The sequence below is a fragment of the Urocitellus parryii genome, chromosome 5, assembly GCF_045843805.1.
Source record: "Urocitellus parryii isolate mUroPar1 chromosome 5, mUroPar1.hap1, whole genome shotgun sequence".
NCBI lineage: Eukaryota > Metazoa > Chordata > Mammalia > Rodentia > Sciuridae > Urocitellus > Urocitellus parryii.
In genome coordinates this window covers 203,263,738-203,290,059 of record NC_135535.1, presented here as the reverse complement: position 1 = coordinate 203,290,059, position 26,322 = coordinate 203,263,738, and the positions used below count along the sequence as shown (strand labels likewise).

At 39.0% G+C, this 26,322-nt stretch overlaps 2 protein-coding genes across 8 annotated transcripts; one reads left to right on the top strand and one right to left on the bottom strand.

Annotated features, from left to right (window-relative positions):
- The first annotated feature begins 35 nt into the window (after positions 1 to 35).
- On the top strand, positions 36 to 16,239 carry Ikzf5 (IKAROS family zinc finger 5). Of its 5 annotated transcripts, XM_077799178.1 has the most exons (6): positions 36 to 155; positions 1,702 to 1,850; positions 2,855 to 2,970; positions 7,949 to 8,121; positions 10,392 to 10,574; positions 11,772 to 16,239. In XM_077799178.1, exons 4-6 carry the CDS (start codon positions 7,989 to 7,991, stop codon positions 12,713 to 12,715), a joined length of 1,260 nt encoding a protein of 419 aa, XP_077655304.1. In that variant the 5' UTR covers positions 36 to 155; positions 1,702 to 1,850; positions 2,855 to 2,970; positions 7,949 to 7,988; the 3' UTR covers positions 12,716 to 16,239. The 5 variants fall into 5 exon arrangements, with proteins under 5 accessions (XP_077655304.1, XP_026239939.2, XP_026239938.2 ...); XM_026384154.2 differs by lacking the exon at positions 2,855 to 2,970; XM_026384153.2 differs by lacking the exon at positions 2,855 to 2,970 and having other exon boundaries at positions 7,931 to 8,121.
- On the bottom strand, positions 14,951 to 25,855 carry Pstk (phosphoseryl-tRNA kinase). 3 transcript variants are annotated; one of them, XM_026384159.2, is made up of 6 exons: positions 24,095 to 25,855; positions 21,410 to 21,701; positions 20,974 to 21,142; positions 19,348 to 19,426; positions 18,747 to 18,840; positions 14,951 to 16,432 (listed from the first exon to the last, which is right to left on the bottom strand). In XM_026384159.2, the coding sequence occupies exons 1-6, from the start codon at positions 24,308 to 24,310 to the stop codon at positions 16,236 to 16,238; spliced, it is 1,047 nt and encodes a 348-aa protein (XP_026239944.2). In that variant the 5' UTR covers positions 24,311 to 25,855; the 3' UTR covers positions 14,951 to 16,235. The 3 variants fall into 3 exon arrangements, with proteins under 3 accessions (XP_026239944.2, XP_026239943.2, XP_026239945.2); XM_026384158.2 differs by having other exon boundaries at positions 20,974 to 21,172; positions 24,095 to 25,851; XM_026384160.2 differs by lacking the exon at positions 24,095 to 25,855 and adding an exon at positions 23,872 to 24,026 and having other exon boundaries at positions 20,974 to 21,172.
- Positions 25,856 to 26,322: the final 467 nt, after the last annotated feature.

The following is a 26,322-nucleotide window of genomic DNA, read 5'->3' as shown; positions in this document are numbered from 1 at the left end:
CTCGCGCGAGACTTGGGCAAGGCAGGGGGCGGGAAGGGATCGGAGACACAACAAACATGGCGGCGGCGGCGGCGACGGTGACGAAGACGGAGGCGGCGGCGACGGGGGCGGCGTTGAACAAGGCGGTGGGGGTTACCCGGTGTGGTTGTCAAGAGGTAAGTAGCAGGCTCCCGGATTGGAGAGCAGCGCCCCGGATGAGCAGGGCGCATAGAAAGAGGGGCAGAAGAGGACAGCCGGGTTCACCGCGGGCCGGCTGACCCGGCCCGAGCCTCGCCCCCAGCGGAGGGTCGTGCGTGGCCCGTCGGTGGACAGGGTCAGGAGCCGGGTCCTTCCTGGCCCGAGCGCGTGCGGCGGCCGTGTGGGCCGCCGGAGCCCCGGGGGAGTGGTGCCTGGGCGTGGGCGCCGTCGGGCCGGAGTGCGGAGGCTCCGGGGTGCGGAGGCTGCTCCGGGCTCTGACAGGTGGCTGCGCTGGGGGCGCCCGGCGGTTTGCGTCTTCACCGGGTTCCAGGGGCCGGGGTCAGCCCCGGCGCGGGTCTCCTAGGTGTTTCGAACCCTGGTGAGGATGTCCTTCCGAATCCTGGCGAGGATACAGTCCCACGCCGGTTCGGGGCTGCTGTTTCGGGGAGGACATTTAAAACCTCCGTCCTTTATTTCGCGGCCCTGCCGGGATCCGTTTCTGCTGCACGTGCACTCTAATTTGGGGAACTTGTGAGCTTTCCGGAGGAGCTATTCAGGTTCGTTCCGGGTGTAGGTCTCTGATGAACTGCATCTAGTAAGTGTTCCATAACCGTGGGTCTGAAGTTTAGTCGGTTCTAGCTGCCAGTAACCACGTGGCCCTTTTAGTGACCCGGTAAAGTGATGGGAACCCGAAACAGGAGTGACCGCCCGGAGAAGTCATGAAGACATCTCGGATTGTGAGATATCAGGAAATAAAGTTTAGAAGAAGCAAAATTAATTCAAAACAATGTTTTAAACACCTGGACTAACAATTAAATTAAGAGTTCCGTCGATTTTGATTTATATCTGTTTTTGAAAAAAAAAAAAACAGCCAGAGATTATTATATTCTTGGGAGTTCCTATTATATTCTTGGGAGTTCCTTAGAGTGAATTGAGATATTTGGTGTTCTCCCCCCCCCCCCCGTGGTCCGAGTGTTTCCCAGAAAAACCTAATTATTTTGTATTGGTATAGAGAGGATAATGAAGATGAGGATCGAATGGAATTAGATGTTCTTTTGTTGGGTGTATGGTAGTTCTGTGTTGTTTTTATTTGTGTTTCTTTACACCCTTTCCTACAAATATTTCCCTAATATAGGGCTAATACATTGTTGTTGGGCAACTACAGCTATTCCCCAGGACTAAGCCTGACCCTTGTACAAGTATACTGTGAACAAATGAAATTAATATCATAAATTTAGAAAAACATTTACAAATTTCCCAGAACTAAAATCTTGAGAAGTCACCAGTGCGTGTGAAGAGTAGACAGTAGTCACATATTGCATGTTATTCTTTGGTGATTCTATGGTGGTTTTGCAGAAGTGAGACTGTTGGTTTGTTCTTAGATTGTCACCTTCATTCTGTGTTCAGCTAATGGTAAGATTGGCACAAGTTTCTTAATTAGTTTATTAAACCTGTAGATGCTAATAAGATTTTGATTTGTGGTGTGCTTTTTTTTTTTTTTTTTTTTTTTCTTTTTTTCCACAGACCTCTGTATGGCTTTTGAATTTTAGTTGAAATTCCCTCCATGGCCTTTTGGAGTCCCTTGGTGTGTCTCCAGAGTAAATTTCAAATACTCTACATTTCATCAATGTTGGAGTGGCAAGAAAAAGGTGGAACTGATTTGGGGTGAAAAGGTTAGATTGTATAACACTTCTTTTGGATTTCAACATGGTTTTAGTTATGTTTTACTCTTATATTTTCTGGTTTCTTAAAGCCTCCTCATAAGGTCCCTTTTTGCCTTCAAAGAGTTTTTTGACATTTATGAAATGAGGAATTGTGTTCTAATTCTTTATGAAGGCCCGTGTTACTATATACAAGCCAAGCCTCCCTTATCAGCCTTCTCAATTACTATGAATTCTATTGGAGAGTAAATCTTTTAGTGATCATAATTATTTTACTGTAGAAGTAAACACATCTGTTGAACTATAATCACTTTACACATATAGACATAAAAGTCCAAATGAAGTATTATATATTAGTTGCTAAATATTCTTCTTTATGTTTAGGAACCCTTAAACACTTCTCAAAAAAATGCTAGATGGATGAAATGTATCTTATTGTTCCCTAATCATGGTCCCAAAATTCTCCCACAGTTTGTGGGGAGGACAGGTTAAAGAGCCTCTTCTGGTTCTTATATTCTCTCTGTTTCAGTTGTGTTTGCCTTTTAATTTCACATCTTGATACCTCTGTTTTAAATAATTAACCCCCAGTTAAGAGGAACTGTGTGTGCATGCATACATATGTATGTATGTGTATTCATCATCAACTTCTCATTTCTGAGACTGAAGATGAAAGGTAAGGAATTTCGTACAAGATAAATCCTTTATCAGAGGCCAAAGAAGGTTGGAGAATAGTTTAAATTACCTGCTTGAAGGTAAAGAAGTTGTCATGTTCTTTTGGGATATCAAAACTTAATTCTTGGATATCTTTTTTTCCTCGACTGACTTGGGCAACCTCTGTTTTGTAAAAGCATTTATTTTTGAGACTTGAATGGATAATTTTCTGGACACTATTGTCACAAAAATAATTTGTGTATGCTATAGCCAGCTTCTCTACATACATATATCCAAGGGAATTCCATACTAGACTCAACTTACCTTTTTTTTTTTTCTTTTGTGGTGCTGGGGGTCTAACTCAGGGCCTCTTGCATGCTAGGCAAATGCTCTACCTCTGAGCCACATCCCCAGTCCATCTCAGCTTAAGTTCAATCAGAGTAATCACAGGAAGGCCTCAGGAGTTATACTAAATCATAAGGTATGATAATCATAAGGTTTGAAATACATATTTTCTTTGGTTGATATATTTATCTGTTTTAGTTCAGGCTATTATAACAAATTGCCATTGACTTGGTAGTTTAAACAAACATTTCTCATAATTCTGGGGGTTGGGAAGTTTAATCTCAAGGTACTGGTGAGTCCAGTGTCCAGGTACAGGCCTGCTGTCTGATTATATTCTCACAGGGCAGAAAGCAGAGGGGAAGCGCCATGTTTCTTCTTCTAACGGCACTAATCCCATTCAAAGGGCTTCACCCTCACAGCCTAATTATCCCTCAAAGACCATCATTTTGAGGGTTAGAATTTCAACACATGGATTTTAGGTGATACAAACAATATCACTTAGCAGAAACAGTAGATCTGGCTTGGGATAACCCACCTAATTCTATAATATTGGAGAATACTTAGTATGTTTCTTTTTCTGATGACATGATTTTACATACTAAAGTTTTGTGTAAGTAACTTTTTGGCAACAAACTCCAAGGTTTGTTGGAATGATACCATTGGAAAAAAATTATACTTTGCTGACTTCTTTTTTTTGGGGGGGTCGGTGTTACCAGGGATTTCATTCAGGGGCACTCAACCACTGAGCCACATCCCCAGTCCTATTTTTTATTTCATTTAGAGACAGGATCTCACTGAGTTGTCTAGTGTCTTGCTTTTGCTGAGGCTGGGTTTGAACTCCCAATCCTCCTGCCTTAGCCTCCCAAGCTGCTGGGACTACAGGGGCCCGCTACCATGCCTGGCTGATTTCTGGTATACACAGTCATCCCTCAGTCATCCCTTGGGGGATTAGTTCAAAGATCCCTTGTGAATACCAAAATCTGAGAATGTTCAAGTCCCTTATATAAAATGGAGTAGTATATCCTCAGGTGATTCTCCTGCCTCAGCCTGAGGCTGGCATTACAGGCAAGCATCACTGTGCTCACCTATCCAAGTCATCTCTAGATTATTTTTATCTAATACAATGTAAATGGTTGTTAGACTGTATTGTTTAAGGAATAACAACAAGAAAAAAGTCAGTACACACTCAGTTCAAATGCCATTTTTCATCTGCTGTTGGTTGAATCCTTAGATGCAGCATTTGTATTATATTGGCACAGATTTTTAAATTTATCGGTGCCTTACCAGTATCTCTAGGTATCAATTAATTTGTGGAGTTTTTAGATTAAACTTTCAGTCCTGAGCTGATGATTATTAAGAACAGGAAGATGGTTTGGATAGAAAATCTGTATTAACAGGAAGTCTGTAGTTTCAGAATTTTTGTTTTCCACATATTGTGCTTATAAATATTAACCTGAGATGGTGAAAGCTATATGTGAGCTAAAGATTCCACTAACATTTAGACACCTTTCAAGAATCTGTTCCCCTGCCTAGAGCTCTGCAAGCACATGTCATGTCTCTGGTCCACAGATATGTGTAATACAGATGATGATACAGGTTAGGTGTACACCTAGATGCTGAAGAATGATAATGACACCAAATTTTTAAACCATGGCAGGATGTCTAAGGTTATAAGCCATATTAGTATGTTTAAAATTGTAATTTAAGAAGAGCTTGTCTTAATGTTTAGAATGTTATCTTCCCTTATTCATTGGCATCTTTTTTTAAGTCCATCATGCATAACTGAAAGCAGCTTGCAGTTTATGGTAGAGAGCACTGTGAAATGTATAATGTGACATTGTGATGATAGCTAAGACTGTCAAAATATGTCAGCCATCCTCTGTATTTAGGCTCATTTATGTTCTTAAACTTGAGATGCATGTATAAAAATATCACTCTTTTCTGCTTGCTTACTGGCAATTTTAACATGTTTTCACTCGATTGTCACATGTTGTTCTATAATGGTGTTATGCTTTCTAATCAAGATTTAGTGAAATTTAGTTTGCTTATTGAAGCCTATCAAAGTACATTCAGATATTTTTAGAGGAAAATATATCAGCTTTCATATGAACTGTATACTAAGTTATAATGTAAATACTGGGATTTCCTTTTTAATGAAATCTCATATAATTAGAACTCAGATGATCAATAGGGCTTTACAGCTTGAAAAATCATTTCTTAGATCTTATTCTTGATCATTTTCATTGATTGGGGCAGACCCTAGCTCACATTCCCTAACCAAAAGGCAAAATTTAATTATTATAAAAATAATTAACTGTTGTCTGAGAACTTACCATATTTTGTACATATTGTGATTCTTTATGCATATTTAACTATAAAACTGAAGATAGTACTGCAAGTTGGTTTTATTATTCCAATTTACAAAATAGGAAATTAAAGCTGTGAGTGGTCCCTTCCTGTTCAGAGTCTAAACTCTAAGTCAGAGTTTGACTTAGTACCAAAATATTCTCTTCATCCACAGAATAGAGTTTCAGTAGGCTCATTTTTCTAGAAAACAGTGAAAAGGCATAGTCACAATAGTAACTTTAAAATCTCTGGGAAACTTCTAAAACAAGGAGTTAAGAACTATTCACAAATGTTGCATTGAGAAAGAATTCAGGGGCCTGGGGTTGTGGCTCAGAGGTAGAGCACTCGCCTAGCATGTGTGAGGCACTGGGTTCAGTTCTCAGCACCACATAAAAATAAGATATTCTGTCCACCTATAACTAAAAAACTAAAAAAAAAAAAAAAAGTAGTTACCTACAGGTCCTTAATGTATTTGAGTAAAGAATAAATTAGATGTAAGAGAAAGGAAAAAAAGAAATATGAAAATAAAATATATCAGTCTGAGACCAGTAAACATTAGGGAAAATAAGAATAGCCATATTCTTTCATTAGTTCCTGAGTATATCACTACATTGTTGTAAAGTATGGTAATCTGTAGTAATGTCATAGTCTCGGGTTGGTCTATTTCCAGTTAAGTCAAAGTGTAAAAGTTTTGATTCTTGTGAGGTTGGGCAAGTTTTTGTAAATTGGGAAATATACTTTTGTGAAACCCCCTCATTTCTCATCCCCACAGTTCTGCCATTTAAAAACTTAGGCTGAAAAGGATCAAGAATAATACAGTCATTCTCAAAAAAGAAAAAACAAAACTGTTGGTCTTAAAGGATAACAACACTTAATAAGACTGAATAGTGTGGCATTCATAGACATAGACAGGAAAGTGGAGCAGAATTGAAAATTCAGAAATAGAGCACATTCAGAAATAACCACCTGATGATTCTGGAGCCTGGTGGAGAAAGGCTGGCCTATTAAATGCAGGTTGCTGGGATGTTGAATATCTTCTTGGAAAAAAAGTAAGTTTTGACTCTTATTGCATGGAAGACTAAATTCTGGATAAAAATAAAAGAAAAATGCTAAAGCTTTTAGAAGGAAATATAGGATAACATCTTCAAGTAAAATGAAGACAAAGATTTCTTGAATAGGGCACAAACCTCTCTAAAAGTAAAGGGAAAGAATGAGTAAATTGGACTGTATTAAGAACTTCTGGCCAGGCATGGTGGTGCACACCTGTAATCCCAGCAGTTCGAGAAGCTGAGGCAGGAGGATCTCGAGTTTAAAGCCAGCCTCAGCAATTTAGAGAGGCACTAAGCAACTCAGTGAGACCCTGTCTCTAAATAAAATACAGAATAGGCCTGGGGATGTGGCTCAGTGGTTGAGTGCCTCTGAGTTCAATCCCTAGTACCCCAAAACAAACAAATAAATAAAAGGGCTGGGATTGTGGCTCAGTGTTCGAGCACCCCTGGGTTCACTCTCACCAAAAAAAAAAAAAAAAAAAAAAGGACCTCTGTTCATCAGAAGTTACTATCAACTAGTTGAAAGCACAAAATAGGAAAAAGATAAAGAATTCTTACATATTAATTAGAACAAAACAGACAGCTGTAGAAAAAAGGATCAAAAGACTTGAACAGACAATATCCCAAAGAGGGTATCTAAATGGCTAGTTAACATATTAAAAAGTATATTACTTCACTAATTGTCAAGAAACATAAATTAAAACTAGTGTAATACCACCACACATTCACCACAATGGCTAAAATGAAAAAGGTAAAAATTAGACAAGTGCTGGCAATAGCAGAACTCTTGGCCACTGTTGTGGCAGTGTAATTGGTAAAATCACCTTGAAAAACTATTTGGCACTAACTAACCCTGAATATATACATACCCTTTGACACAGAAATTCTATTTCATTTCTATATAGCCAATTCAATGTATAAATATGCCTTTTCTTAAATCTATTTAATGAGTAATTTTCCATCTAAAAAAGTTTTCATCTTTAATTGCCAGTTGTAGGCATCTAAAATTCATTACTCTTTGGCATATTGCTTAACTCTTTCTTGAAGCATAGCATAAACACAGAAAAGTATATAATTCAGAAGTCTTGAGCTAATCAATTGTCACAAAATGAAAACACATCCATGAAATCAGCACCAAAATGAAGAGACAGAAGGCTGCCTGCTTCCTGGGAGCTGTCCTTGTGCTACTGTCTGTCCTAGTGGGGGTTACACGGGCCTGACTTTTGGCACTGCAGTTCAGCTTGGTCTGCTCTTCAACTGGTTGTAAATGCAGTCCTGCCTTACAAACCCTCGTGGGCTTCTGTCACTCCACATTCTGATTGTTAGATCCGTGTAGTTGCATGCAGCTCAAGTTTGCTCCTTTCCCTGCAGCTCATTGTGTGGCCATGCCACAACTAATGTATTGTACTGTTTTGGGGTCATTTGGGTAATTTCTGGCACTTGGCTATTGTGAATAAAGTTTCTCTGTTTTCTGTCTTTGTAATTTCTTTCCATCCTCTGTGATGAAATTTGAATTCCAGTTACTTAATTATTAAATATGTTTATTTTTCACCGTTTTCAGATAATCAGTAAGATTATATGATATTGGAAAGCAAGCACCATATTTTCTGTTGCTTTGTACAGTATCTTGCACAAAATAGTTTTTGTCACTGTTGTTTTATTTTGTACTGAATCTCCCTAAATAATGTAAAATTATTTCAGTTTTTTCCCCCTCTCTAGGTATAAGAAACTATAAACGTAAGGGGAAAAAAAAGCAAAGATGGGTGAAAAGAAACCAGAACCTTTGGACTTCGTGAAAGATTTTCAGGAATACCTGACTCAGCAGACCCATCATGTGAACATGATTTCTGGATCGGTTAGTGGGGATAAAGAAGCAGAAGCTCTTCAGGGAGGTAGACTCCTCTTAATACTATTCGTCACTTTTATAAATGTATCAATGTTTGTGTGTAGCTATCCATACTATGAAAACTAGTATTTACTATGTAAATCATTCCACTTTTTTAAAGAAAGATATAGGACTTTTTTCTCCCCTTTAAGTGTGTCAGATTCTCCCTCAGATTTTTGCTAAGGGAGAATGACTCAACATGGGGTTCTAAAACCCAGTCTGTCTTTTGGTTCTGTTAGCTAACAATAGACTCAAGGAAACCAGAAGAAAGCAAAACATCAACTTCACCACCCAGAGAATTCAGCCATCAGGAAGTACGGATTAGACCTGAGTCTCCAAAGGGTTTTCTATTCTCTCTGAAAATGAAGAAAGGACTGACCATGTTTACATGTTTAAGAGGAGAAACTAGAATAGGAAAAGCAGCAACCTACTGAGCCTGGTAGAAGTAAACTTTCTTGAGTTTATAGACCACAGAGACTGGAATATATTTCCAAGCGTAGTTCAGGGTCAGCAAACTATAGCCTATAGGCCTTATCAGTACTGCTGCTTTTGTGTAGCCTACAAGCTTAAGGAAGATTTTTATTTGCTGGTGAGGTGGTACATGCCTGTAATCCCGTCAGCGTGGGAGGCTAAGGCAGGAAAATTGCAATTCAAAGCCAGCCTCAGTAACTTAGTAAGGCCCTAAGCAACTTAGACCCTGTCTCAAAATAAAAAATAAAAAGCGACTGGGAATGTGGCTCAGCAGTTAAGCACCCCTGGGTTCAATCCCCAGTACTCCCCCGCAAAAAGAAAGGTTTTTAAATAATGTCATTACACATGAAAATTATATGAAATTTTAACATCAGTGTCCATAAATAAAGTTTTATTGGAATATGAACATATATTTCCATATTGTCTATAGTTGCTTTTGTGCTCCAACAACAGAGAAGAGTAGTTGTGATAGAGACAAAGCCCATAAACTCTAAAGTGTTTACTATTTCACCCCTATAGGAAGTTTGCTGACCTCTGACCTAGGCGGTCAAATCCAAGGACTGGCAGCAGGGATAAAGCATCACCTGGGAGCTTGTTAGAAATGTAAAATGCAGATAGCTGTGGTGGTGCACACCTGTAATTCCAGTGACTTGGGAGGTTGAGGCAGGAGGATTTGTGAGTTCAAAGTCAGCCTCAGCAATTTACAAGGCCCTAAGCAATTTAGTGAGACCCTGTCTCAAAATAAAACATTAAGAGGGCCAGGGATACGGCTCAGTGGTTAAGTTTCTGGAACCAAGTGGTTCAATCCCTGGTACAAAAGAGAGAGAGAGAGAGAGAAATGAAAAGAAAAGAAATGTAAAATGCCAGACCCCACCCCAGATCTAGTTAGTCAATTTATTTTAATTATTCATGCATACATCAAAATGTGAGTGTTCCTAGCTATGGAAAGCAGTGGGAACAAGGGAGATACCAATCACTTAATTTCTGGTGAAGGGTAGAAGTAACAGTGGAGCAGGGCTTGAGTAGTGCATGCCAGTACTGCTCCATCCTGGAATGGAGTGGAAGTTCTTTTCCCAGGAGACTGTAGGAATAAAAATTTTCCCTTCTGAGTCTAGTGTGTACAGATTCCTATATTGGCATTGAAGAAGCCAAGTTTGTAGTCCCCAAAGTTTGCTGGTTTTCCTGATTATGAGTACCTGCCCCTTTATACAGTTTCCTTTATACAAAGAAGTAGTCCACTTAGATTGAAAGCAAACACCCATGCATCTTTTAGCTCTGAATTTCTTAGTCCTCACATTCAGTGGTATCAGATAAAATATTTTCCTTTATGTGCTAAATTAGAATTTTAAGATCCTGAATATAACTCAGAATGTGGACTATATATATAAACTGAGTGGTAGGTGGAAAACTCATTAATTGCTTTAGATTAAACAAATAGTTTTAGAGATTATTATGAATGCTAATTATTATTGTAGGAATGACTAGCATCCTAAATGCTTGTGTGAACTGTGCCATCAATCTTAAGGGAGACTCTTGGATCTCCTTATCTCTTCTTGAAAAGCATGTTGAGAACTGACTTATTCAACTTATGTTTATAATTTGAGGTCCCCCTATAAAATTTTCCCAGAATATAATGCTTTTATACAAAATTAGCCTCAGTTCAAAAAAAATCTGTGTTATTTTACAGATTTAACTTTTAGGAATTGAACTTTCAATTTATGAAAGATTTTCAACCACTTGAGACTAAAGTGGTAAATTGAGTTGATTCTGAGATGCATAATTTCTTTTGCTATACTTTGTTTATAGCTGGAACAGATGGTGATCAAAATGGACTTGATCACCCATCTGTTGAAGTTTCCCTGGATGAAAACTCAGGAATGTTAGTAGACGGGTTTGAAAGGACCTTTGATGGGAAGCTCAAGTGTCGGTACTGCAATTATGCCAGCAAAGGAACAGCACGGCTTATCGAACATATTAGAATCCACACAGGTAATGGAGAAACAGCTGTTGAAGGGGGGCTAAGGAGCCCAGGTCTGTCCATCATATAAAAAGCACCGATTGTTCACAAATGAAGGTTTGTAAGGTTTGAATCAATGGAGAAGTTATTCCATTTTCTTACAAAGCAATAGCTTAATGGCATACAAAGAGTGGGAAGTGAGGCCCCTTTTTAGTTCATCTCCCTTCTCAGGCATTTTACTGGTTGAACTACATAATCTGTCAACATCCGTCTGTTTTTAAGGTTGGGGGAGGTTAATGCTAAAGGCAGCATGGAATGTTGAATTGTTTTTATCTTACTCTCACTAGTACTGTTCATTTGCACCTGGTCTCACCTTTACCATCTCTGAGCAATCTTCCTAACTACACCCTACCCCGATTCAAGACCAGGCCGGTTGTCCTGCCTTTGTGTTCCATGGCATTCTGTGCTCATCCATCACATCATTTTGGTGACTTGAAAAGCCTGTGAAGACAGGGATTGTGATAGGGCCATTCTTGTACCCCAAAACTAGCGTAGCATCTGGCACATAGTAGGTCTCAATACTTGTTAGGTGAATGGCTCCAAATCTTTCATTCCAAATGTTTATTCTGCGTACTTGGGGAGTCTTCAGCTAACAGCATTAACTAAAGTCGTGCCTTCTGGGAACTAAAGAGTAGGAAGGTAGAAGAAACGTGCTGGCAGTTTTGAAGGGATAATTTGCATAACTCATACTTGGACTAGCTTTTTATTTTATATAAGGACTTTTTTAAAAGTATTTTTTTTGTATTTTCCCCCTGAAGAAAGGGTATGCATAAATGTGTATACAATCTATGAATATAGATATATAATTAAGTGTTTATGAATGGTCATGTGCTTGAATATATTTCTCTGAGGCATACTGTTGATAAAATCATGTAGCAAATATTATTGTCATTTGGGCTATTTCTTCTTTCCCCAAATGCCAGTTAAAGCTATAACTATATTGACTAATAGAATTTAAATGTATATCTCAAATTGTTGCAGATGAGTTCTTAGGTTTTATTTCAACTTGCAGGTTTCTTTACAGACTTTAATAATCTTTTATGCAAGTGTGAATTTCTTAAAAACATTATATTTTCAACCAATTCCCAAATCCAATGAATGGACAAACATGGAACTTTCCATAAATGAGCTACTTTTGCAGTTTCTCCCCCATTTTTCCTTTTAAACAGGTGAGAAACCACATAGATGTCACTTGTGTCCATTTGCATCTGCTTATGAGCGTCATCTGGAAGCCCACATGCGTTCCCATACTGGAGAAAAACCATACAAATGTGAATTATGTTCCTTCCGCTGCAGTGATCGAAGTAACCTGTCTCATCATCGAAGGCGCAAGCATAAAATGGTACCAATTAAAGGTACTAGGTCTTCCTTAAGCAGCAAGAAAATGTGGGGGGTTTTACAGAAGAAAACAAGCAATCTGGGGTATAGCAGAAGAGCACTAATCAACTTAAGTCCACCTTCCATGGTGGTTCAGAAACCAGACTACCTTAATGATTTTACCCATGAAATCCCAAGTATCCAGACTGACTCCTATGAAAGTATAGCAAAAACAACACCAACTGGTGGCTTACCGAGGGACCCCCAAGAACTCATGGTTGACAACCCTTTAAATCAGCTCTCAACTCTAGCAGGACAGTTGTCCAGTTTGCCACCTGAAAACCAAAACCCTGCATCCCCTGATGTCGTTCCCTGCCCAGATGAAAAGCCTTTCATGATTCAGCAGCCCTCTGCCCCAGCGGTGGTTTCTGCTGTATCAGCAAGTATTCCTCAGAGCTCCTCTCCCACAAGCCCTGAACCTCGGCCATCACATAGTCAGAGGAACTATAGTCCAGTGGCAGGTCCAAGCAGTGAACCAAGTGCCCACACTAGTACTCCCAGCATAGGAAACAGCCAGCCAAGCACTCCAGCCCCAACCCTGCCGGTCCAGGATCCTCAGCTTCTGCACCACTGCCAGCACTGTGACATGTACTTTGCAGACAATATCCTTTACACTATTCACATGGGGTGTCATGGGTATGAAAATCCTTTCCAGTGTAATATATGTGGATGCAAATGTAAAAACAAGTATGATTTCGCCTGTCATTTTGCAAGAGGGCAACATAACCAACACTGAAAACAATCACTATGTTTTACTTGGTTTGGCCTTCTGGGGGGTTGTAGTTTGTTTTTTTGTGGGGTTTTTTTTTTTTGGGGTTATCCCTAATGAGGTGTCTGCTAATTTAAAGTTTATGCATTATATTTATAGAATATAAATTTGACAGTGGAAAATTTTTTTCATAAAAGTTTGGTCAGGGTCATTTATGTATTAGAATAGTTATTGATATCTGTTTTTCCCTTTCATTTATACATGTGAGAATTGGAGTACAATCATAATTTTAACAGGTGTTCTTTTACATTTCCCACATTTATGGTCCATAGAGACTTGAAGGCTTATCCATACTCTTGCTATTTCCGTATATACAGTGTAGCCAGATGTTACTTCTGCCATATTTCAAAATGGTAGAGTAAATTATTTTCTCTTACAAAATCTGTTACAACCTATTTCAGTGTTTGTAGAGAAATTGGCCTTTAAAATTATTCTTAATTAAAGTACTATTTAGTTCACATATCTTAAGTTGAATTAGTAGTTTGATTTCAACTGATAATAGTAAACCTTTTTTTTTCTACAAGGGAAAATGTAAAACAATTATTTTAAAATAAAAATAGGTCAAAGTTCTGAAAAGAAGTAAAACTCAAGACTTTAAATTGAAAATTGTGTTTAATATTTAAAATAACTTGTTTATTTCATGTCTACTTTAAATATGTCAGTTTTCCATTGGATTTTTTTCTAACAGTTGGCAGTTTGTTTTTAAAAACCACTAGATGCCATTCTTTTCATTTTGAACTTCTCATTTAAATTCTTCCTTCTGATGTTTAGTGTCAGGTGAAGTTGGTATGGTGAGAATCTGTTTCTTCCTATTCCTTTGATGACCAAAGAGATACAGTGGAAGTCATTCATCTTATTATTAAGATGCAGTCCTTCAAAAAAATCTCCAAAGTTTCCTTTTCCTGCCTTCTATCCATTTATTGCCCATAATATCCAAGAAAAGGTGGGTATAGAAACACATGGGGAAATGTGATAGTAAAGTAATACTTAATAAAAACAAGAATTTGAATCCAGAAGAAATCCTGGTCTTCTCTTCAGAGTTGGCCATTTAAAATATTTTCTGTGAATTCAAACTGTAATATTTACTTGCAGTTTTACCAGTCTTCATGTACAGTGACAATACCATATGGAAACTGATTGAATTGTCCCCTTAATAGAAAAGGATAAAGGTGTAAAAATGGATATAAAATTCATTTAAACATGCCATTTAATTTGTTTATACAAGTAAGGCTTGCTAAATAGAGTAATTCATTTTGAACAGGAGGCTATTGTTTTTATATTGTGTAATAACTAGCTTACTCCGAAGAGAGTTTGGTCAAACAATAAAATATATTGTTAATAACTTGGTTTCTGTGTACTTTGCAAAAAAATTATTTTTAACTTGGTTCATATCTTGAAAATATACATAATTGGATTCTTAAAGAAAATGTGCTATTAAGCATTTATTAAACAAAAAAGCACCCTTACTCTTATAGTAAATAAAAGGGAAATATTGATAGTATCTGCTCACTAAGCCCCAAGTGCCCAGTTAAAAGAGCCCTCTGCCTCCCTGCAGTGCTTGAAAGCCATTAGAGTGAGTGCTTGTGGTTGAGTAGCCAATCTAGGCTAATCTCCACTGCCTTGTTTAAAGCACAGCATCAAGGACACTTTCTCCAAACTGGAACTCTCTTGCTGTCAAATCTTGTGACCTTAAGTTCTGATTTCACTCCTGCTTGAATCACCACTGCTTAGATCAGTTTTAGTGCAATTTCCAAATGTGTAACTTGGCTTTAGTGTTTATCATTTGTCAGAAAGAAACGAGTTGTCATTTGGAAACTTTTGCAATTTTATTTGTTTTCTATGTTATTCTTCAAATAAAAGCAATAGCCCAAAACAGAAAACAGAAATTTTCATTAAACAAAGAGGAATAACTCTTCTGAAAACAAGCTTATTAATTGTATATTATGGGCCAAATAGTGACAAATACATTTTTTTCTAACAACTAAAGATGGATGTTTTAAAGGTACATTTTAATTTAAATGGAAAATATTTTTCATAATTACAAACTAGAATGTAAAATTATAATTTTCCTACCACTTAAAAGAGCACAGTTGGTATTCCAAAGGTGTTGATGCTTCAAAGCTACAATTCTTTCTAAATGCACTAAAATTTTTGAAGCAAATCTACCTTAGAAACTTTTTTGGAATTGTACTTTTTAAAAGATTTAGTATTTTATTTAAACTTCCTGAGTTGAATTGTGTATTTGGAAAGATGTTAGGATCTTCCCTTAAATGTTCATTTTTTTTAAATTTTTAATCAAATATTTTATAGAAATGAGTTAGGAAGAGTTTAACATGCACTATTTATACTACTTTGCCATTAACAGGCAATGTTCTGAAACTAAATTTATTTTTGTTCAGTGAACATGAGTTTAGATCTTTAAAGTTTGTAGATAATTTATCTCCACTAATATTTTTTTAAGAAACTGTGAAGAGATTAACAGGGAATAATTTTATTTCAGATTTCACTAATGTAGTATGTAGCTACAACTTCTTGAAAATCAAGTAAAGGCTAGCTAGACTTTTACTTTGAAAAAACTCCATTTGGTATTTTTTGTGCTGTTTCATTGTAGAAAAAAAATATTTGCCCTTCATCTGTAGAATTGATTGACAAAGGGAATATTACTAAAAACAAAGAGAGATAAACCTAATTTTAAGTTCTACAAAATTATTTATCAAATGAGCGTGTTGATAAAAATTTTTTTAATTCCCTGCTAAAGACTTTTTCTTTAATCTTAGAGGGTATATACTTTCTACAACTTGTTTTTGTTAATATGTACTTTGATGTAAAGAACATATTTTGTATGCAAAGCATAAATCTTGCATTATGGTTGTAAAATACATTATATTCTTTAGGAATCCAGGAAACAGTTTAATGCTGAAATAACTATATCTAGTATGTAGTTTAAATGGTGAATGAAGCTTTGCTTTTGTAATATATGAATAAAAAAATAATACTTTCTAATAACCTTGATTTTTCTTTTTTGAAAACTAGGAATAAATTAGTTTTTTAGTAATTTTCTGGTATATAAAATGTTAAGTTAATAAAAGAAAAAGATTTTATGGGTACCCAGGTTTGAATTTCTAGAATGCCTTACCATGAAAAGATCTATCACCAAGCTAAAAACAAAAATAGCCCCACATATGTGCAATTGCCTCCATCCCAGCTTACCCTCTTTATTCAGGATCCATTTAACCTGACTCCTATGCCCTAAGGGTTCTGGCACATCAATGAGGAGGGCCACCTCGGATGCTTAATTATCCATGTCATATCTGACAAGTGACTGAAGTGATTTCTGTTATGACTAATGGGTCCTTTAGAATAGACTGTTTTCTTTGAAAGAATGGTCTTTAGCAGGTCACATTATTGGCCTAGAAAACACCCACTAATACAAAATTACTTCTCTGCAAAAGCTCGTCAAAATCAAACAGTTGGAAATTCTGAAATTTTAATGTTGCTTTGAAAAATACTTCTGTACAATATTATCTTTCTCATTACAAAAAAAAGAAGTGACATCTGATAGGTCAGTGGTTGGTTGAAAGCATAGATATTTGTTTCCTTGTCTTAGGTCTTCCAGAAATTCTGCTTTGAGCTTATTAAGTTCTTCTGCTAGAAGCTTCAAGTTGTTAGGAAGTACTTGTTCATCTAAAATAAAAAAGATTCTCAAATTATTTCTGCAAATCTAGGCTGAAAATTAATTTGATTATATCACACAAAGGATTCTTCTAAGTTCTCTATCCTATTCAATACAGTAGGTGCTAGACATTCAGGCACTATTACTGAGAATCTGAAGTTCAACTTGACCATTAGCTTTATTAAGATTTAATTCATATACCATAAATTTATCCACTTAACTGTATAATACAGTGGCTTTTCATATAGTCATATAATACAACCATCACCAAAGTTGATTTTAGAACATTTTCATAATCTAAAAGCCCTCTACCCTTTGGCTATCACTCTCCCAACTTCCCTTTTTCCTACCCCTTTCTCAATCCCTAATTGTCTCAAAAAGTTCCCTGCTCTGGACATTTCATATGACTTGAATCATATAATAAATGTTTATGATTATTTCACTTTGCATGTTTTCTCATGTTGTCTTCTATATCAATACTCCATTCCTCTGGCTGAATAATATCCCATTGTGTGGATAGACCACATTTTGTTTATTCATTTATCAGCAGATGGACGTTTGGATTGTTTCCATCTTTTGGCTATCATGAATAATGCTGGTATAAACATTCATGTACAAGTTCTGGTGTGAGCATCTGTTTTCATTTCTCTTGAGAATATAGACCTTGAGCAGAATTGCTGGGCCACATGGTAACTACATTTGAGGGACCGCTAGGCTGTTTTCCAGAGCAGCTGCATCATTTGACATTCCCAGCAGTAGGGCATGAGGGTTCAGATTTCTCCACATCATCAATGTCACCTAGGCTTGAAGTGGTGTCTCCTTATGGTTTTGATTTGTATTTCCTTGATGACTAAGTGATGTCAAATGCATTTTCATGTGGTTATTGACCATTTATATACCTTCATTAGAGAAATGTCTATTAGGATCCTTTGTCCCTTTAAAAATTGAGTTATTTACTGAGTGATAAGAGTTCTTTTTTTTTTAATAGTTCTTTATATATGGATATATACAAGTTCCTTACGAGCTATAAGTTTGCAAATATTTTCTCACTTGTCAGTTGGCTTTTCACTTTATGATAGAGAAATTGAATTTTCAATTTTATTTAAACACAGATTTAGAAACTAGACTAACTACCTTGGATCCCCTTAAGAGTTTTTTTATAGGTGGGAAATAGTTAAGACAGATTTAGGCAAAAGATAGAATAGAAGAAAGGCAACGGTTAAGAGAGAACTCCTGGAACTACTTTTTATTATTTTCTAATTATGCTGCCATTTCTGTTCTGGACCTCTGCTATAAATTCTGGATCGTAACCCATTAGTGGTGTATGGCACTGTTTTTCTAAAATGAAATTAAAACAGCAGAATTCGTTATACATGTGAGGGTATTTTGTGAAACTTGTAGACATGCCTGAGTTTATGTACCATGTTACGTACTGGTTTGCAATGTAAGAGCTAATTAAGTATGGATTTTTTAAAAGTTTGAGAAACACAACATGGTTAGTATGTTTTTTCCTTTCCCAATGTTCTAATCTTTTGTTAGGGTACTAGTAAGTGTTGGTGATGCAGCTGTTCAGTCTTGGGAAAGTTACTTGATCCACTGTGAACCTGCATTTGCCCCTTGTAAAAGCACACCTGCCTTACAGATGTAAAGATTAGTGAGTGTAAGGCACTTAGCTTATAAAGAGAACTAAAGAAATGCTAGCTGCTGTTCTTTTTTTTCTGCAAGTAAAAATTTATAGTTAAATATTCCAAACCTGAAGGAAATACATATTTCATCTATTAGTTAAATTCCGATTTACATCAATCTTGCTCAGAATTCCATGAAAATTCTTACACCTATCTGGCCCTTGCCTACCTCTCCCCAGCCTTCCTGTGTCACTTCAGGCTCAATGGCTTCTTTTCTGTTCTAGAACATTTCAGACGGCTTTACATCTGGACTTAGGCACATCATATGTCCACTGCCTGGAACCCTCAGGTCTCTTGCCTGGCTTGTTGTTCTCATGACTCACATCTGGGTTTAAATGTTATGTCTAAGAAGCCTTTCTGATTGCCCTTTTAAGAATAAACCCATCACTCAACATTGCCTTGGCTTACTTTTTCTTCAAAGCACTGACATACATTCCTTTTTGTCTCACTAGAATGTCCTGCTTCTTGCTTACTGCCCATATTGGTTGCAATGTGTCACCAAATTGCAATTTTAAACTAAGCAGGATGTGAAGTTTGGAACCTTATAAACTACCCGAGTGTCAGGAAATGGCCACAACAATGGTCAATATCACATGGACAAGTCAACTATATAAACTACAGCCCCCTACTGTCAACAGACCTTTTGCTTCCTTCATTGTCTGAGAGACAATTCTTCGGAGTGTCTGATCAGCTTTATGAAGAACGTTAGTTGAACAAATAATTCTGTCCATTTCCTATGTAAATACAGACATTATTATCATTATTGTTACTGGAATAGCTAGTTAGTTTATCAAATAAATGGCTAAATGTAGGTGACCCATTTGATGAGATTAAATGAAAAATAAAGTGACTTTCCTGTTTGTTAATTTTCCTTAGGAGAGAGTCTAAAGGAATGATATCCACTTGCTGGAGAGCATCTGCTGACTGTCTCTCCAGGGAAAAAATTAATCCCCCAAACCTCTCTATAGTGTTTGCTTATTTTTGTGGTGTAAATTTACTATCCGTGTCCATTTCAAGTCTACCAATATAATGTCAAAAGGCTCCAGTGTTTCTGAAGATGAAGTTTTGGCCAGATGGTACAAGCCACCTAAGGTCACCACTACATCCAGGTGTCAGGTGCTGAATATTGGCAAGATGCCAAGCCACTGACAAAGCATCTTTACATCTGACTCACTGAAAGCTCAAAAAGATCTGAAAAGTTTTCCTTCTCATTTACACTGAATTCCTACTGGAAGACTTACCTTTTGTTCCATATTGTCCTCAATATTCTTTACTGGATTTTCCAAAGCAGTAAGCAATAATAAATCAGTCACCTCCAGGCTACAGAGAAAGTGGAATATAATACAATAATTCCTTATGGTGAACATCTCTGTTCTTAAAGACCAAGTATTTATTAATACTGAATTGAATTCTAGAGGAGTAAAATTGCTTCAACCCAAGATCATTAGTAAAAGGGGAAGAACTCAACGGATTTGGAAGTATCTTCCATTTGCAAAATCCAAATACAAACAATTTTAAGTCCAAACCTCCCTCGTTTACAAAATATTAATTTCCTAAGACTCATCAATAAGCTTTGAAAAGTTATCCCCTATCTTCCCCTATTAAATGTTGGGCTGTAGAGGCTATATGATAGCCCCTACAGCCCATCATTTAGTCTTTAGTCTCTGATGAAAGAAGGTCTGTCTTTACTTTCTGTCTTCTGCTTATTTACTGAATAAGGATTAGCAAAGTTCCTCACTGGTCAATGGTCTAGAGAGGACTGAGGTAGAATTCATTCATTCACTTAAATATTTATTGAGCTTCTCATATGAAAAATATTGTACAACTGCTTATGTAGAACTATGTGCTGATTTGGGGTGTAAAAAGATCCCTAACCCCACCAAGCCTGCTAATATAATGGAGGGAAAATTAAGCAAAAATAATTTTGAACATAATGGATAGGTGAGTGAAGACAATAAATAAGGTGATAATGGTAAGAGAGTGACTCCTTCACCCTGGTCAGACAAGGCAGTCAGCTTAAATATATGGGAAACGCAGCGGGGGAGCAAGTACAGAGGCCACAGGAAAAGACTGGTTTAGTTTAAAAGAGGGGAAGTGGTAGAATATGAAGCTGGAGAGTCAGGGCTATTAGAACATGTAAGGGTCAGGAGTTTGAATTTTACTCAGAGTACATGGAGGACTGAAATGGTAAGCCAGTGAGATCATCATGTTGAGTCTCAACCTCAAGATGATTCTTCTCACACTAGGAGTTGAGGTTCTAAAGTGAGACTGCAGGGGGCTTGGCCACTTAACTACCTGGGAATGTCACTTCCTGGGCCTGTTATCCTATGGAAAAAGGGATTACAGCTTCCCCTCTTAAAGTGTTATTATAAAGATCAAATGAGGGAGCTGGAGTTGTAGCTCAGTGGAAGAGCACTTGCCTAGCACGTGTGAAGCACTGGGTTCAATTCTCAGTACCACATATAAATAAATAAATTAAAGGTCTGTCGACAACTAAAATATATTTTTAAAAAAGACTGAATGAGACCATACATATAAAAGTCCAGAACATGCCCAATACGTAGAATGTGATCAATAACTCTTATTATTTACTTTGTAGAAGTCTGGAAAAGGTACCTTTATCAGGTCATTTTTCGACTTCAACACAGGACCACCAGACTCCACACTTCCCCTTCAACAGTTACCCTGTGACTATGTGGATTTAGACATAGGTGACAGGTTCTTAAGACCTGGGACCAAACTGCTCTTACGCACAATAGTCCTCCAGAGCTACGTAAGGATCAGCCAAACTGAGATGGGTAAAACATTTACTAAGCATAGTCATTGGCACAGGGGGCACCAAGGAAAGATGGCTTTGAGTAGCATACCTGCTCTCCAAAGAACATGCTGGACTCTGAATTGTAAGGCTGTTGTGTTCCCAAGCATTTTTCTGAGGGTTGGGCTTTTCTATCTTTTCCCCCATTGCATAAATGGTCTCTGGAGGCAGGGCTCGTAATCTCTGGCCATTCCTCTGCAAGCAGGTCTCAAGGGCACAATCTAAAAAGAGCTGGCAAAAGCCTAATGAATCTGAAAACAGTTTAAATCATCAAGTTACTGTCTATTATCTTTCCAAAATGTGAAGTTAACATATATTAGACAAACTATCCCAGCTGAAGCACGAAAAACTCCATCTGTAATACTGAACACCTCACTTTTAAAATTAAATCTGTATAAACCTCCTATCCAATTAAATTCTTACTGAAGACAACAGTGATTGATATATGAATAACTGTTTCCATGTGTAAGAAAAAATGTTTTAATTACATTTCCGAGCCAGCTGGAAGACTTCGTATCTCATACTTTGATAATAAAAGTTGTCATCTAAAACCAAAAATAAAGGTCTAGAAACAGCAGTTTTTGCTAAGAGATAGCAATATGGGGCCTTGAGTGCTGAAGAAAATATCAGATCTTGATCCTTTAGGCAAGTTATAAAACTTTCCCATATGGCTTCAGTCCTGTTGGGTGGGGCAGACATCGGGCACCCGCTAATGACAGCAGTCAAGAAGCATTCCAGGTACTTCAACAGTTCCTGTCGAAGCATTTTCCATTGGGATGGCTGTAAAAGATGGAAAAATCACAATTTACATTAGGCTTTGGACAGCAGGGTGGTCATCTGTCCCAACTGCCACCCTGCCTCATATGAAAATGTCAGCTTACAAGGCTAAACCATCTGGAGTTCCCTACAGATACCTCCTTTCTCAGGCTTCCGTCTTCATATACACTGCTCCCTCTGACTGAAAACTCTTATTTAATGCTGGTAGAGCCAAGAGAGAAGCCTCCTTCAGACTGAACCTTGCCGAAGGCAACTCAGCTTCTCCCTTGCCTACTGACACACCCTGTTCTGTAGTATTATGTGTCCACTGTAGTTAAACACTGGGCTATTTAACTGTTTGCACATCTCTCTCTCTCTCTGCCAGATCACTAGTTCACTGTATACCATCCTCCAACTGACAGTCTGGCACTTATCTGGTGTTCCCAAAATGTATATTCAATGAATGAATGAGTGAGAGAATCAATGAGAGAATGAAAAGCTCTCATTTAGAAAGGAGGAGCTAAATAAAACATCCTGGCTAAGATATGACAGTGCTGATTTGCCCCTGAAATGAGGAAGATTATGGCCAGCGAGATGGTCAGCTTAAAAGTCTCCAGGTCAGGATAAAAAGTCCTCAGGCTAACAACTGGGCTGGTGGGGGGCTAGAAAATATGCAGGAAGCAGACTGATGAAGAAAATAAGCAGTTTGAGAATACAAGCAATCGTGTGTTGGTCCAGGGCTGTGAGGAGCACTGACATATTCCTGAAGTCAAGGCTGAAGGGAGAATGCCAGGACAGGTCGGGTCCCTGCCTTATCACCTCACTGAGATTACACCTTGCGCAGGTGCATCAGCTAAACCACTAAGCAGGAAACACGAATCACTTCCTAAAAGTGAGATTTTCTAATCATGGTGACCAAATGAGTCCCAGAACCTCTGTCTAAAGACAAAGAGTGGGAAAAATATATAGTAATGAACATGAGGCAAAGGCCAGCAAATACAACACTCCTACCAACAATTTTCTGCTTTCTTGCAACTAAATCCTGTGCTACCCCAACATAGATATCTACCTCCCAATTAATCAAGAATGAAGAAGTAGATAAGCTTTCCTGGAGAGGTGGAGAACTTGTCCACATGCTAAAAGAGCTATACTTTCGCAAATATACTTATTGAGCAGAACCATGTCATGTTTGCATTTGATTTATGTGAATTCATCTACACTCAAACACACAGCAACAAAAATTACAATTTAAAAATTTCAGAATATTTCAAGGGGTATTTGCTTTAGAGTGAGTAAATTGCAGACAGGCCTTACTCTTCCCCCAGTGGCCTGTTTCCGTGTGCTTCTCCAAGAGGGTACATCTCAGTGGGCTGACTTTAAGTTGACGGATTAAAGTCAAGTATATGCTTGGAACATACAAGCTGGTTCCCAAATATAAGCTCATTAAATCATCCAGTGGTCAACTAGGACACAGTCATCTTTTTCCAATTCTGGTGGAGGCAGATTTTCCCTGATTAGAAGGAAGATAAGCCTGAGAGGCCAGGCCCTTCATTTGGACAGCCTCTTTCTTTCTGGGAGGGACTCTAGCAAATGTTGATTAAAAAAAAAAAAAAAAATTTTAAGGGAATAAAGTTCCCTTTACACCAAATGACAGAGTTCAAGCTCCACGGACGATCTGGTGTTAAACTGGCTACCTTGGACTCTTGAGAGATTCCTTTCTTGGCCCAAGGAGAAACTTCCTGTAGGTCTGGTGGTGCTCACCCATAATCCCAGCTACTCGGGAGGCTGAGGCAGGAGGACCACAAGTTATTTAGCCAGGCTCTTATCAACTTAGTGAAGACTCGGTCTCAAAAAAAAAAAAAAAGACTGGAGGCGGGGAATAGCTCTATGGTAAAGCGCCCCTAGGATCAACCCCCAGTATCAAAAAAAAAAACAGAAAAGAAAATTACTTCTGACTACAAGGAATTTCTACCCTGTACACTGAACTCAGAACTTAACTCTGCCATAAGATTCCAGGGTGGGCCGCGATAGTGCGGGTCTGTAGGCTACTCTGGAGGTGGAGGCATGAGGTTCGCTCGAGCCTAGGAGCAAGAGGCCAGCCTGGGCAAAATAGCCAGACCTCGTCTCAAATCAAAAACAAAAATCAAAAGGCTCCACTGCATAAAATATGCAATCCATGAATGCATCAACGCACACGTAAACCTCCACAACGCATCATTCTAAAAGTCTTATCCAAGGCCCCCTCGTTCACGGGCTGCAACGTTAGCCGTGCCCACGCTCCTGGAACTCGGCGTCCCCGGCCCCTGCAGGGCTGCACCTCCCACACAGCGGGCGCTCGCTACCGCCCCCGGCACACGTCCGCGTGCCCCCGGCGCTGCGTGCCCGCGCTCGGCGCCCTCAGCCCGCCCCGTGCTGACCGGCGGCCGCGCGCCCTCGGAATCCAGGGAGGCGTCTGGGAGGACGTCGTCGTAGGAGAGGACGCCCACGGTCCAGCCTCGCTCCTGCCGCAGCCGGCGGCCCAGGGCGCGCGCGAAGGTCGATTTTCCCGCTGCAGGCAGGCCGCACAGCACGCAAAGGCCTCGCTCCCGCGGCCCTGCGCTACCGGCAGCCTGGGCGCCCGCCGCGGTCTCCATGCTGTCCGCGGCCGGGTGCGGCACCGGAGTCCGCCAGTTCGCCCAGCGCGCACGCGCCGCGCTCCCGCTGCCCTGCTGCGCCCCCTGGCGCCGCGGCGAAGGAATGGGCGAGGCTTCGAGTCCAGGAGGGATACCCGGCGCAGGTGGTTTCCCCCGGCGCCCGTAGGGTCACGCGGCCAGCCTTCTAGCCGCGGAGTCCACGGCGCTGCGTCTCCTTCTCCCCGACATTGCTAATGGGTCCCAGGACTGGCTTAGTCTTCCTGCAGAATCACTCTCCCTTCCAGAAACGAAAGCCATTAGGACTTGGGCCTCGGTTTTGTTACCTGCCCAGGAAAAACCCAAGAGAGACTCTGGGCATTTGTATCCAGCAGGCTTTAAAAGGTAAATTCCCGGAGACCCAAGAAGAGGAAGCGAAGCGAGGACCGGGCTCCGCTGCCCTTGCTAGAGGTGAACCGGGCAAGAGCGGAGTAATATCAGTTATGGCGCCGGAGCGCCACCTGTCGGCGACAAGGGTGAGGACATGCGGGCTGGAAAGGAAATCCTTGGACCTCTTCTGCGGTGCAGGGCGCAGGGTTGGAGAGAATGTTAATGTGGGAATACTGTGTAGGGCAAAAGGAATTCAGATGCTACTTTTTCATCGTATTTTTCGGAGATGATTACTTTCATGACGGTTATGTTCAAAATATGGAACACGTGAGGATACAATCAATGTTTACTGGGCTGAAATACAACCAGTAACCTGATATACTTTTAGAGCACGTGCAATAAATCGTCTCCTTTTCATTCGGATTGCAAATGAACAGTATTGCAGTATTGAGTTACTCCCCATCTCATTTTTTTTGAGGGGGCGGGATACTACTGAACCCAGAGATGCTTTACCACTGAGATACATGCCCATTTCTTCTATTTTTTATTTTGAGGCAGAGTCTTGCTGAGGCTGACCTGGAATTTGGAATCCTCCTACCTATGCCTCCCCAGTCGCTGGGGTTACAGGCACGTGCCACCACTGTGCCTGGCATTTCATGGCATTTTATCATTATTGGTTCAATACAAGGTCCCGGCTCATTAATTTACCATTCGCTTTTATCCCTTCATTCTCCACACTAACACTTGTTTCTCACCTTTCTTAAAGACAGCCATTTATTTTTCTTTATAACATGGTTACTTTTGTTTTGGTTATCTCGTTTTTTAATTTTTTTTTTGTTTAGTTGTAGATAGGCACAATACATTTATTTATTGTGTGGTGTTGAGGATTGAACCCATTGCTATGCAAGCATCACACGTGCTAGGCAAGCACTCTACCACTGAGCTACACCCCCAGCCCTGTTTTGATTATAGCTTAAAATAAATAGACTTTTAAGAGCAATTTAAGATTCACTGCAAATTTTAGCAGAGTATACAGAGTTCTCATGCACCCCTTTCCCATCCCCCATACAGCCTCCTCCACTATCACTCACCAGAATGATACCTTTTCTCCAATTGATGAAACTACGTTGAGTATTGTCACCCAAAATTCTGTCGTTTACATTGGAGTTCACTTTTGGAGCTGTACATTCTGTAGGTTTTGAAAATATATGATGATATGTCGTTACCATTATAGTGTCATACAGAAGAGTTTAACAGCCCCCCGAACCCTCTGCATGCCATCTATTCATTCCTCCTTCTCCTCTAATACCTGGCACCCCTTAGATTAGAATCATAAAGTCTTTTTAGATTTTTTTCTTTCACTAGTAATATGCATTTAAAGTTTTCCCATCTTTCCATGGCTTGATAGCTCATTTCTTTTTTGGCACTAAACAGTATCCCAATGTCCATAGTTTAATTTTCCATTTACCTGCTGTTGGACATCTTGGTTGCTTCCAAGTTTTAGCAGTTATGAATAATGCTACTATAAACACCCATGTGCAATTTTTTCTATAAACACAGGTATTCAATTCATTTGGGTAAATGCCAGAAGCTGGGTTATATGGTAAGAGGATGTTTAGTTTTACAACTGTCTTCCAGAGTGGCTG